Source organism: Seriola dumerili, unplaced genomic scaffold (assembly GCF_002260705.1).
Source record: "Seriola dumerili isolate Sdu_G_001 unplaced genomic scaffold, Sdu_1.0 BDQW01000276.1, whole genome shotgun sequence".
Lineage (NCBI taxonomy): Eukaryota > Metazoa > Chordata > Actinopteri > Carangiformes > Carangidae > Seriola > Seriola dumerili.
Window position 1 is genome coordinate 1247313 of NW_019174531.1, and position 14743 is coordinate 1262055.

General features: G+C 39.7%; 1 protein-coding gene across 1 annotated transcript in view; it reads left to right on the forward strand.

Moving 5' to 3' along the window:
* The first annotated feature begins 3759 nt into the window (after positions 1 to 3759).
* Positions 3760 to 14743, forward strand: part of LOC111230651 (venom phosphodiesterase 1-like) — a 43682-nt gene continuing 32698 nt past the window's right edge. Inside the window, exons 1-8 of the mRNA XM_022757441.1 lie at positions 3760 to 3798; positions 5571 to 5658; positions 10576 to 10710; positions 10848 to 10973; positions 11910 to 11970; positions 12511 to 12608; positions 12850 to 12929; positions 13869 to 13988. Of these exons, the coding sequence (XP_022613162.1) occupies positions 3760 to 3798; positions 5571 to 5658; positions 10576 to 10710; positions 10848 to 10973; positions 11910 to 11970; positions 12511 to 12608; positions 12850 to 12929; positions 13869 to 13988 (747 nt within the window). The remainder of the gene's footprint in view (positions 3799 to 5570; positions 5659 to 10575; positions 10711 to 10847; positions 10974 to 11909; positions 11971 to 12510; positions 12609 to 12849; positions 12930 to 13868; positions 13989 to 14743) is intronic.

The following is a 14743-nucleotide window of genomic DNA, read 5'->3' on the forward strand; positions in this document are numbered from 1 at the left end:
ACTGTAAAACAGATCCCAACCTGTTATGGTCATGGTTTGGAAACCGTGACTTAAATATTGACCAAATATCCAGATCATTTTTTACAAAATCACTTCCTGCCACATACAATCACTCTCTGTTCCCACACGAGGGAGAGGCAGTACAAAGTTTTATTAAATTAACACGCAAAATGTAACAATGATTTAAGAAATTAAGCAAGCAGTTAGTAAAATATAACAAACCTCACAGCTGCAGGTGAACGCAGAGGACGGACAAAAAACACAAAAAGGTGGCATGAAGATGAAAGGAGTACATATGTTCCAGGTACTTTTCCTCAGTGTTACCGACTGGCTCAAGGGCCAGCAACAAAAAGGGAGGCCGCACACTTCAATCAAGAAACGATTTATTTAACTCAAATGAATAAACAAAGTAACCAACCAAATCGGGTGTATGAGTAAGAAAGTCTTCAGTCATGTCAGAGGTGTGTGGATGAGTGAAAATATGGTGTAATGTATGTTGTAAGATGCAACAAACCAAACAAAGAGAGAAACAGGCTGTAGTGGCCAGCTGAGAGAGACAGAGACTACCTGAGGGGCGGACCTTTATGCCTATATCTAAATGGCCTGCAACACCATCATGAGCAATCTGAAGGACAGTTTGACACAATGAAAAAGGCAGAACTATTTGCACAACCTCATGCCATAAAAAACAGTCCCCCTGGAGAACCCATTTTCTCACCAACAGGTCGTCTTGGAGAAAGTAACCATGGACTGCACTCTCTGCCTCGCCCTCTGGTAAAACCTGGCTGTACAGTGCCAGAAGAGTGGGATCAGCTTTTTGCTCTTTCACAAGATCACTGTGAGGCAAAGGAAAAGCAGTCACAGGAAACACAGACTCTCTTGTTTGAACTGTCAAAACGTGGACTACCACCAACACTGCATCAAAACCTTCTCCCTGAGAAGTTGGGGCATCCATAGGTGCAGATACAGCAGGCCACACTCGATCGCCAGCCAGGTCATTTCCTAAGATGACCGGTACGCCCCCCCATAGGCAAGGAAGGGCGGCCTCCCATGGCCACATCACCTTGCACCAGATCTGAAAAAGTCAGTTTATGCTGGGGAACTGAGAAAACATTCAAACCCATTCCCTGAACATCAACACAGGAACCAGTGTCTGTCTCTGGAGAAAAGGGTAACACAGAGTCCACAATAAATGAGTCCAGTGTCCCTGAATCCCTTAAAATCTTTACAGGCACTTTCCTACCACTCCCAACCCGTGAGACATAACCATCCGACACAAATGCAGCATAACCAGGGTCAATCTCATCCTTAGCTGAAAAATTTGGCCGTTCCTGTTTCACAACTGGAACCTCAAACACCAACTCTGAGGAAAAAGGCTTTGTGTGTGCCTGCACAGCAGCAAAGGCACGGCCTCTTTCCTCTGCACGAAAAGACACAGCAGCCCCAGAGGGTTTTGTGGGTACATAGCCAGTCAATTTTTTCTTCAACGCTGGACACTCATTTCTCCAGTGTCCCTTACCAAAGCAATAGTCACAAACACGGTTAGGGTCCAGCTTACCCCGTAAACTGTAACCTGCTTTAGCTGAAAACCTATCTGTCACTTCCGACAAAGACTTGGTGGGAAAAGCTCCCACAATGCTCTCCCTGCTGCCACCATCTTCACGACCCCGGCTCTCACCAAAAAAACTTTTTTTCTCAACAAAAAACTTTTATGGGTCAAGACAAACTCATCGGCCAGTTTGGCAGCATTAGAAACCTTGCTTACTTTCTGTTCATTGATGTAAGTAACAACACGATCAAGTACAGTATTGTTAAACTGCTCAAGCTAAATTATTTACTGCAATTCTCCTAAGGTTTGGACCTCAGAAGCAACACACCAACGGCTGAAATGAGTGGATAAATCGCAAGCAAATTCCATGTAGAACTGCTTCTCTTTCCTAAGAAATCTGAACCGCTGACGATACGCTTCAGGTACCAGTTCATATACCTTAAGTACAGCAGCTTTAACCAACTGATAGCTACCACTTCCCGTAGCACTCAAGACTGAAAAAGCTTCCTGGGCTTTACCAGTGAACACACATTGGAGCAGTAGGGTACGCTCAGCATCAGACCAGTTTCGAGCATCAGCTAAACACTATAATCAATCCACCACAAATAGGCCAAGACTACAAACCAAGACAAAATTTTCCACCACTACACAACAGTTTTAACAGGCTGCTTTAAATATGGAAAAATACCCCTCTGGCTAACTGCCTAACGATTACTAGCTGACTCACTCAACCCCGCAGCAACCCCGTTAACTTTCAGCATGCTGCTGAAAAAAGACAGTCCTGGATGAGCCCCCATTTGTTACCGACTGGCTCAGAGACTACGGGGCGGACCTTTATGCCTTTTGGGAGGCCCTACCAAAATGGGCAGGTATTAACTAGCCACCCTCCCAGCTCCAACTTCCAGCCAACTTCCAGAACTGCAGGAGAAGAGTGAGGAAACATTCTAGGAGAATGGAAAGGGTCAATGACACTTGCGATGACCAATAGCTCCCAATAACAGAAAACAGGCAAATATAGCTCATAATTTGTGGTTTGATAACATTGCTATGGAGAGATTGATGAGAAGGGAAAGAGTTTTTACCCAGAATTTATTGTACCACAGTCCAGTTTAAGATAGTCAAAAACTTTGCTTTGTGCAACGGATGAATTTAGACGTTTATCTGAAGTCTGATTTTGTTTGACTTGTTTGGTCTAGCAAGTACTATGTTTGTGAAAGCGGCCCCAGACCATCTCATCTTGGTTCAGCCTTCGTGATCTGCGACGGCTCTTATATCCTGTTCTTCAATGGATGCGGCCCCTGAATTGGGATGAAGGCACAGAGAGAGAGAGAGGGAGAAGAAACTCCCAACAAGGGGGCTGAGACAAAGGGACTGACAACAGATTATTAATTTGAGAGTATGGGTCGGTGATTTGTATGCACAATTGGTTTTTGGTTGATGAAAACCACTGACACCTGCCAGACTCTATAAGAAGTGTTGTGTAGCTCCAACACTCAGACCACCGTCCATATGACAGGCACGAGGTGCTACCAGCATCATGTTATTCTACTTCACTCTATTGCAGTGACGGCTAAAGGAAGTCTTTTATTGGTGCGTTGGTGCATTGGTGCATTGGCCCTGATTTTTCATAATTGGAAACATAATCAGATCTTATCAAGTGAAGCTCTTTGTCATAGTTCCAAGCTCAAGGTTGTTGATGATACCTGACACGACCGCTTTGATTCAGCAAATTCCCAGTTACTGGAAGCAAGGTATGAGTCAACATTATCTCCACATCATTAACAATCCATTACTGGCTGCAGTTGTACCACAGCTGCAGATGACCTTAGTACTTTTCAAATAAACTAATAAATATCTCCAGGTTTTCAGCTGCTATTGATGTTCACAGCAATCAGACACTCACAATGACGGTTTGAATCTGTGTACTCTGTTTGGTGTATGTTGAGTGTATTCCTGATGTTATAATCAATCATTGCCCGCACCTTGCTACCTTTTTTTGTCTCACGTGTATCGGGTGGATTTCTAGAGTTAGACGGTGTCTGAGGGATCACCACCTGCAGCCTGACAGACTGAAAACACAGAAACGTGGGGTTATCTCCTCAGTCTTAACTGTTCTTTACAGTCACTTATCTGCTGCTCACACCTGGTCCAGAGGTCACTGCTGTGATTTCTCTGTGAGAGCGTGTGAGACTGACACATTCATGGTAGCCATGGGTTGGGTGAAGGAGTCCCAGAAAAAGAAAATCATTGTAAGTACCTATTCTGGTTCTGAATTGGTTGTAATGGGGGGCAGCCACATTGCACAGGCTGAGGTCTCACATTGGTTTTGTTTTTTTTTTTTACACTGAATTTACATTTAGGAGTTTAATTGAATGCAAGCTGTGTGTAGTATTTTATCTTTACTTATCTGTGGAGGTATGGATGACAGCACTGCTCTTTTTTTCAGGAGCTCTTCCTTCATGCTTTTAAATATGGATATTGACTATTACAAAATAATGCAGGAACCCAAACCCTGGCAGACTCTTTGAATTAACAATGGATTCCCATGGTCATAGGTGTAATTTAAGTGGGCATTCACTGATATATGCTTTTGAATACAATTAGACAGCATAAGGTAAGAATTATTCATATAGCATTTTATCACAAATCACAAAAAAGCATATTGAGTGACAATGTATGTGTGTCACTCTTACAGTAATAAACCACATATAATGATTCTTTCTTGCAGTTTTATTTCCTGGATCAGCTCGAGACTAAATTAGCTCCACAGCAAGATCATTAGCATTGGTTGGTTAACTTTACCTTAAGTTAGCCTTACTATCCGGCTCTGTTTTTTATATTGCCTTTTGAGCCTTTTGTCTATTAATACTTTGCTTTGATTGTCAACACACTTCTTTGTAAAGGTGCTGTATAAATAAAAGTTACTATAAGAGCATCAGTAGTGATGTGTTGTAACTGCACAGGAATGTGAAAGACATGTCACAAGCTGCTTTGCACTGCAGTTGGACTGTGGAGTGTGTTATGTAACACAACATGTTTTTCTTTTAATTCAATGAGAAAGTTGCTGGTTTCAGACACACTGCTTTTCTTATTATAACTCCTTTGCTGCTCAACAAATCCTAGAAAACTCAGTCACCTCTAAATCTCTCTGATCTCTCTGTACCTTCAGTTGTGTTTGTTTTGTCTGTGTGACAGACTAAGAGAAAACTCTTCAGTTGTTTTGGTTAACAAAACGTGTCTCATCTTGTAAGATAAAGATTAGTCTGCAGAATACTCCCAGTGGGAGTGTTGTGCTGAATATCAGCACAGCTGTGACTGTCTTCAGTACTCTTCAGCCTTGTACCCACAACTGAATCACAGCCTTGCTGATTTTCAGTACATCATTACCTCAAGTGTGATATTGCTTTTATACAACAGTTCTATGCGCACCATATTAGTTAACGGTAATAAGCAACAACAGATTATGATTTGTTTGTTTCTTTCATCATTTATTAGGCTACGCAAACACAATTACTTCTTTAACTAGACTGGAACTTGACTATTGCTAAGCAACACATAAACATTTTCCTGACCTGATGTATGAGTGCACCTGGGGGTGTGCGCTATAGTATCCAGACTTCTTCCCTTCATCCTCTTCTGACGACCAGACATCATTTCATTCAAATGTTATTTCTGGAAATATTGCAAAGTTTGTTACAATCTAAGAAAGATAACAACCGTTAATGTAACGCTAATTAACTGTTAATAGAACACCTGTAAAGCGGAGTGATACATGTAGTTAAAAGTCCCAGTGCTGCTATACTTTATATCAGCGCTCATGGAATGACTCTCGTCCAATCATAATTACTTGGTCGGAACTAACTGTTGTAAAAAGTTGCATTTGTGTCAGAACACACTCTGAGTAAATCTATTTTTGTCTTGTGTGTGTGTGTGTGTGTGTGTGTGTGTGTGTGTGTGTGTGTGTGTGTGTGTGTGTGTGTGTGTGTATGTGTGTGTGTGTGTGTGTGTGTGTTCATCACAGATTGGTATCTTGGCTGTGTCAATTGTTACCTTAATCCTTGGTCTTGGACTCGGTCTTGGATTGGATTTGAAGAAATGTCAAAATAAAGGTGCTGTCAGATACCCCACACACATGCATACATGTTCCTACTTGCTCACATTAAAACACACTGTCATCTCATTTCAAAACAGCTTGTTTATCCTGACTAATGCGCTTGACCGCCATGCACGTCTCCCCTCTGTACGACCCTCTCATACTTGGTGACTCAGCTGTATTCACTGTCATGCCAAAATCTGGGTTTTAATCACCAAACAATGGAAAACTCCATGTGCTTCATTTGCAATGACGCATATAGTATGTCATACTTTTGCAGGTAGTCAAGTCAGGCTCAAGGAATTCAAACAGATAGTCAGACAAATTAGGCATTTTATTCACAGTTTTAAAGGGACTGACTCCTCTGTGAACAACTTGTGGTATGAAACATGTTATTAATCACATTTCACTGGTAAGTGAATGTCAGTTTAAACTGTTGTGACATCTATATTGGCTACAAACAGTAAACAGCAGTGTTCGCTCTTTTGTGTCCTGCCCTGACAGCTGTTTGTCAGTTTATACAAGCATTAATGGTCCTATAGTTGTCACTTTTCTGGTGTTTTATTTAAAGTTTTTAAAGGCTTCTCTCTGGAGCCATAGTAACAACAGCTCAGTGTTTTCTGAGTGATTGTATAAAAATATAGCAGATTTCAGGTAAACACTCACAGAAACCAAATCCTGCAAGGTACATGGTGGGTCCGGGCTTACGGCATGGCTGAGGATAGTGACTGCTTTGTTGTGACATCACAAAGTTACAGAAGTCCTGACGGCTGGTTTTAATGCTCAGTTCCTGAATACAGGTGCATTTCTCTGTGGACTGAGCTCTTTGATACTTTCACAGTATTAATATAGAAACTGGACCTGCTTTATAATCAAAGAAGACATGGGAATCTCATTTATACAATATGGGACCTTAAAATCAACACATGAAACCTCTGTGAAATGCGAGGCATTCAGTTTGGTGCATACACTAAATGTTTTTATGATTTTCTGCCACAACCCAAACTCCCATCCCTGATATCAGCTCTGACGCTGAACTAGCTTGATGTTGAAACTGAATATCATTACAATATATGATAAAAAAAGAGATTTGTTTGGTGATGTTGTGGCTTCCTAAAGTTGCCACCAGATGTAACTAAAGTAGAGTAGAAAATTTATGATGAGCAACATGTCTTTAGAGATGCCATGACATATAATGGGAACTTCCCATTTTCACAAAAACCTACTCAAACAAAAAACCTCTTTTCTTACTCGACACATCCTGCTTCATATAACTCACGGGAGGAGACAAAGCTAGCTCGTCAGCTGCGCATGTGTTCGAAGCTTTACTCAACACAGTGTCATACAGTGTCAGACACACGAGTGAATCACTTGAGCAGCATATGACATGGGAGAGTGTGCTTAGTCTATGACTATATAATTCAGCTGATCATTTGTATTTTGTGGCTTTTTGGTCAGGTTTTTCATTAGGTGTACTGGCCATGTGGACGAGTAAAGCTAGAGTAGAAGTCAACAAGTGATGACTAGTTTTATGTAGATGGGTGACTAAGAGTGTGCAACTGGGCTCCAGGGGCCATGGAAACATGATTGTGTACATCGGATTGTCACAACTCATTACTGTAGGTGTGGTGAGAGGCTGATAATCTCGTTCCTGGCCATAATGCCCTTGTTCGATATCAGTTCTTCGATGAGGAAACTCTCCTGTGGGACCTGTAGAGGACCATTTGGGAAAATTAGTGGACATATCGACAGAGCAGCAGTCATTGTGTTTTTTCTGCGAGTGATGCTGCGTTATTTTATTTTGGAATCGCAAGTAGCCAAATATTAATGACAATGAATGCCCAGGTGGAAATCTGCATTTCAGAAATCACAGCAAATTATCTCAGATATAGATTTCAATGGAACGGCTTTTTATTGAAAAAATAGCAAACTGTCTTCCATGAGGTTTGTGGATTATGAATGGGATAAATGGGAGAATATTAATGGACGTAAGTGTTGCTGCCTCTGTTGTACTAATGTGGTGGAGGCGTTTCTGTGAGCCACGGATGTATGAATATATTGATGGCACTCATGGTCATGCTTTGTTTATGTTACAAGCTCAGAGTTAAACCTGTTTCATCCCAATTGTAGTATAACATAGATCATCATCGACTTCTCGTCTTGTAGAAGCAAGTCAAAAGTAAAGGAATCTGCTTCATCATTGCGAGTCGTGTTGTCCTTATTCCAACAAGGCTTGAAAGCTTCCTCTTCAGTTTGCCTCTGCAAGTGATTCACACCTTGATAACTGACAGGAATTTCATGTGAGATCACATGATAGTTACAACTTGAAATGTTATCCATGAGCATGCCTGTGAATCTCCACTGAAACATAACAAAAAAAGCCATTATATTTTTAAGAAAAAGTCACACTGCTATGAGAATGGAATGATAACAAAATTAAAAGAATGAAATTGCACATTTTGATAAGTTTAAGTCTTTAGAGCTTAAGTTGAGTTAAATAAATATAAAATAATAATGATACGAATAATAAAGAAATATTATTTTTCAGAAATGGCAATATATAAACTGTAACATTACCAGTTTAAAGTTGTACTTTTGAAGAAATGAATCATAATATAATGAGAAAAATGGAATTTCAAGAAAAGTTCTGACATATTTTGAGTTCCTTATTTTCAATTAAATAATGTGTATTCCAGGGAAAAAGAAATTGCTTAAGTCATAAAATCACTAGAATAGAGCAGCAATTTTGAGAACTTGTTATTTCATGATCATTTTTATTCCATGAAAAAAAAGTGTAATATTTTGAGAGTATTCGATTTTTTTTTTTAAAAATTAAAATATTTTCAGAAAATTTGAATATACCTAAGTCATAATATTGCTAAAATAAAACTGTAATTGCAAATAATGTAATTGAAAAATAAAGTAATACATTTACGAAGGAGGAGTAGGGCCATGGATGAGAAAAAAAAAGAGAGGAGAAAGATTTTTTTTTCATCATGCACTTCGAGAAAAAAAGTCGAAATGTCGAGAATTACGTCGAACTGAGTCAGAAGAGGAATAATTTTATCTTCATTTGTCTTTCGACAATGAAGTCGAAATGTCAACAATAAACTTGGCATTTCGAGATTAAAGTGTATCTTTTGAGACGATATCAATCAGATGACAAACTATGACTGCCTCTAAAAAATGCCGTGGAATTGTACTTCAGAATCGGCTTTAGCAACAAAGAAATTCTTTCTCTTTTGCCTCATAAACACAGTGTGGTTGTCAGCATTAGGACTTTGAAGCGACTGTGCCGAAAAAGAAAACCCACACAAGCTTGCGTGCAGACTTGAAATAGCGGTTGATGGACAAATGCAACGATATATCGATGGTTACACCTGCGTGCAATTCAGAGGAGAAATGTTGTATCACAAGACACAATAAGACAACTGATCAAGTTGTTTGATCCTGAAGGTGTGGCGCTCAGGTGGGCGCGGCGTCTGAGTCCCAACGCGTTGTGGCAGCGTGTGCAGACTACTTCATCTCTTCCACTGCGCGCTTGGCAGGATGCCTGGAGCGACTGCGCGCTGACAGAGGCACAGAAAAATGAGCACGTCGACAACATATTTATCTTTTTGCGCCGAAACCACACAGACGGTTTCGGTAGATTAGAGACTGAAGTTTGTTGATTAAAGGTGGAGCGAAGTGCATGATGAAAAAGAAAATTTCCTTTTTTTTCCTTCTCATCCCTAATATTCCTTCCTAGTTTAAAGAGAAGACTGGGGATAGTTGCAACACTTGCATTTCTCTCAGTTACTCGGAGACTATTTGCACTAGACCCACCAAACGTTTATATTAAACTTGTATCTGTGAATCTACATATAACACATCATTCACAATATTTATTTGAATGGAAGAAGGTCCAGGTTCTGATTACTTTATTTGTACCCATAAGGTAAATTCTGTTCACAATAAGAATGATAAATAAAAATAAGAGTCATCAGTCCCACACACACATACACACATACACACACACACACACACACACACACACACACAGACACACACACACACACACACACACACACACACACACACACACACACACACACACACACTAATAATGTTGTTGTATTACTTACTTATACAATAATATTATAGTATTATTTATTTATTTAATAATATCAAAGAACAGTTATTGAGTTTTGTTTTGCATGGAACATAGAACCTACCTTGAGTCAAAATATGCACATTTATTTAATTTATTAATTAATTTATTTTATTGCTTATGATGAACAGAACAGGCAAATTTATTATAAGATCATGACAGGCTGGCAAAATGATTCACAAAATAACTCGTTTGTAATCTCTTACATGATAAAATTAGCAATTATTGTTGCATCTGTTGTGTTATGGGACTGAATTAGCTGCATATTTTGCCTATTTTGAACTAAAAATATTGAAAAATACTGTTCTGTGGTCTGTGTTGATTTGGCTGCTGAACTTAGGGAACGTTACAGTGACCTGTTGTAACTGTCTCCTGACAGATCATGTGTTAGCTAGAAATGCTGACCTTGACACATGCCAACCATGACACAGAAGTGAACAAAACAATGACTCAAAGAAGTTGGTTTTGATTCATTCATGCTAAAGGCCAGGAAAGTTTGACTTTCATACCTCAAAAACAATCTTTTAAATAAATGCAGCAGCAGATGTTGAATGTGTCTTCTGTCTTCCTGGTAGGGAGAGGTTTCTAAGGCAGCATGTGCAGTATGAGTGTCATCACTGTAGCATGTCTCCAATTGAAGGACTAAGACTTGTTGCAACCATCCTCTAAGCTATATTGTTAAGCTGTGATGATGAAAATATTTAACATCAACAAACTGCAGTGATCACATAACAGAGGGGAGATTGGTAAATAAACATGTTAAAAAGGTCTGGTCTCTTCCAGTCATCCCACACACATCCTGCAGAAATCGATGCTATGAGCCCTATGATGACGAGATCCCCGGCTGCAGATGTGACGAGAGCTGCATCGCTAGCAGCAGCTGCTGCAATGACTACCATGACATCTGCACTGTTCCAGGTGAGACATCATTAGAACCACACATGCACCCTCCTGGCTAGTGACGTTCAGCATAGTTCAGGGCATTAAAGAGCAAAGTTAAAAAGATTTTACGATGCTAGAGCTTTGTGCCTAAACTCCCTAATTGTTCCCTTCAGCTGAGCAGTGGGACTGCACAAAACTCCGTTGTGGAGAGAAGAGGCTCATGCAGAGCAGATGTCACTGCTCCGATGACTGCCTGTCTGCAGGAGACTGCTGCACAAACTACAAAAATGTCTGCCATGGTGAGGACAAGCAAAGATAAGATATGAGTAGATTTCATTAGACAAAATGTGCGAGAATGAGTAGACGATAACCAATTCAGATAAGACAAGGTTGGGCGGTATATAAACTATCAGAAACAATGTTTGTGTTACATAACCTCCTGTATGCAACATGTAGGTTATTTAGGTGAACTGTGACATGCTTGTGACTATTTGTTGTATCTAGTCCAAATACGAAATAAACAGTTTATATCTTAAAGATTGGTTCTAAGCGTAGGGACCTCTCACGCAGGCTGAGGATGAGAAAGGCATTTTTTTCATTGGTACATTGGAAGCCTGCTTTATTTCTGATACTTGTTTTTGTGACACACTGCTCTCAGGCTATTAAAATTCTCTTTACACGAACAAATGGAGAGCCAGCTTAGGTTGAACGCAGTTTGATTTTAGTGGCATTTCTCATGTGCTGCTGTTGGCTGAAATCCTCATTCGAGCTGAAGATCCTATCCTATCCAAGCCCTCTTGATTGCTTGAAATATTAATCCAAAATTGAGCCGATAGATGCAAAGATATCAGAAGTTTGAAAATGTTTGACTGCCAGTGGACATACAGTATATTTAATACATGTTACTTTAATCGTTATGATATCAATTATTGTGGCCAAAAGAATTCACGATAATTCACAATTGTTTATTGTGTGTTTTGTCTCTTTTTTCTCAAATGAGTTACACTCAAATACGAGTGTAGGGAGGTGGAGAGACAGTCTGTACAAAAGCGTATTTAATAGAACAATAACACTTAATGACAACAAGATGAACTGATAAACAAAAGATCCACAGGGTTTAACATCTGGACTCACTATATTATCATGTGTATTATTAACACAATATCAGTGTTACATTTTTTTTAAAAAATCGCATCAACATCAATGAGTTCTGCATGTTTTCCACTCTGCCACAGGAGAGAGAGAGTGGGTGGAGGATGAGTGTGAGGACCTGTCGTCCCCTACATGTCCAGCAGGGTAAGAATTTGTACTGATACGGACTGTGAGAATCTGGAATTGCAATATGTTCACCGGAGAGAACTTGCTCAAGATATCCTTAGTTTTCTGTCTGTAAGTCTGTTTTAATCTCCGAGGAATTTCTTGTTTGATAATTGTGTTACGCACACCATCTTCTCACACCATTTATTATTCTCAGAATAAAATTAGAAAAAAAAACAGGTTTTTATGTGTTTGAGGCATTTTGCGAGGAGGGCATTCACAGCCTCACAGTCAGCAAAATAGTTGTTTATTGGAGGTATTTAAAGCTGATATCCAGGCGTTTGTCAGTTAATGTCTTTAATGTTTTTAGATGATACAAAGATGTGTGAAACTCCCTGTTTTAGTTATATGATTATTACATTTTGAAAGAAGACACAGGACACATTAGTGTCTGGAGTACATAATCTGAATTTCTTACACTGCTTTGTTTACTCTGCATCTATAACTCATCAGTATATCTGTTTTTATGGGTCTGTTGATTCAATATTCTCATCTGGAATTAATTTTTTCCCCTTGTAGCTTTAAGCAGCAGCCGCTACTCCTTATCTCGCTGGATGGACTGAGGGCTGAATACATGCAGACCTGGAGTACTCTCATCCCTGTGCTCGACAAACTCAGTTAGTGTTCATCTCTTTAAACTCAGCATTGACATCCTGAGAGAAAACTAGATGTCTAATTGTGTGCGTGTGAGAGAGAGAGGGAGAGGGAAGGAGAGATTAGTGTGGGTCAGTTGCCATGTACACAATAATGAATCTATCCAATCCACTTGTAAAGCAATGATACAAAGAAGCCCTTAATGGCCGGTATGTTCTCCAGCTCAGTGTTCGCTAATGTGTTTTGTTTTTGTCTACGTCAAAGAGACGTGTGGAACCTCTGCTCCGTACATGCAGGCAGCATTTCCCAGCAAGACCTTCCCTAACCACTACGCAATTGTTACGGTAAATACATGAGGCCCTCCCTGCTTCACATGGAGCCAATCATGCACACATGAAACCGACACCATGCAGACATGACTGTATGTTCTTTTCATGCTTGTATGGTTGCACTTGTGAAAAAATCATTTTGGTGTGATGTTTACAAGTTATAGGGGTTTGAAAGAGCTGCTCGCCAGCAGACATTTGCAGCGCAGTACACTAAGGACTGCAAGGAAAAACATGAACTTGTTGTGGAATTTTTGCCAATGCAGCTCAACCACTCTGTGTTGCTGCTCTCATCCTGAAGCTACCACCCTTTTTTTTTTTTAGCAATGCTGTTAGCAGGGATAGCAATACCAGTACTTCAATATTTCTACATATATTGGATGAACTGCCATGAAATTTTGTTTAGTCATGTAGGGATGAATACTAATGACTTTGGTGATCCTCGGATACGCCTCTAGTCCATTTAACATTTACCATTTTAGATGAAATGTCTTGATAGCTAGGTTATAAGAATTTGGTACATGAGCCCATCAGGACAAATTGTATGGCCCCTTGTCTGTTGATCTAATGTCATGATCAGGTCAAAATTTGAATCCATCCAACACTTTGATTCACGCTCAAATCCGAAAAAAAACAAGATTCCCACCAGCTTCAGTTGCTGTAGAGGTTGAAATAATCTGGTATATGTGAAACCTTATGGATATTTTTCCAAATCAACAGGATACACTCTGTTGTCTGCATGTACGCTATCTCTCCAAACTGAAATAGCTGTGATTAATCTGTACTCCCACTGAGTTACAGCTTGTTGGAATCATTCTTCTTTTTGTCAAACATCCAAAACTATTTTCTCCCCATAAAAAATCAACAGCGACTCATTGGCAACTTTTCACTTTCATATGTGTGTTTTGTAGAGAAATTCCAATAAATGTCTTCACTAATTCTCCCCTCTACTCTCAGGGTCTCTATCCAGAGTCAAATGGTTTGATTGACAACACCATGTATGACCCAGTGTTTGATGCCACCTTCAGTCTGTCTAGTCCAGAGAAAGACAACCCTGACTGGTACCTCGGACAACCTGTAAGTCTTCTTAGCAACAAGTCCTCCAATCCATACAAGCATATCACTCTTTAGTTTCTAATCTCATTTACGACCCAGAGGAGTGTTTCCTAATTTCGCACCCCATACCGACAGCAGGAGCCACCCTCTGATATGACCCATAGGAGTGTCTCCTGAAATAGCACCCCTACGGCGCCATGCCTACCAGACCTCGGTTGTCATGGTTATCATAATAAACACGCAACTGTGTCCGAACGTTGCAGTGGTTACTATAATAACGGTAATGGCTTGGTTAGGTTTAGGCATTAAAACTACTGGGTTAGGTTTAGGAAAAGATCATGATTTGGGTTACAACAAGTACTTCCTCAACATCAGACGATCTTTGTTGTCATGGTTACAATCATAACAATGAACGGTCATGGATAATAGAAAACAGTATAAATATAAAAAAAATAACTATGGGTCATAAATAAGCTGCTGAACAAATTACCTGTCTGCTTGTTTTTCACAGGAGGACAGTCTCCTTCTTAGGTGTGATCAATTCCAAAGATACCAAATACGACACACAGAAATTAGATATATTGTAAGATGATGCACAGTGTTTCCTTTTCCTGTAGCACTGATGAAAAACAACGTTTTAAATATTTCACTAGATAGAGTGATATGTTAACCCAATCATTCACTGGAACAAGCAGACAGAAAACAGTACATGCATATAAAAATAGATTGAATTTCAGCTCTCATAAAATACAGTTTGATAAGTTCAAGGTGAAGTT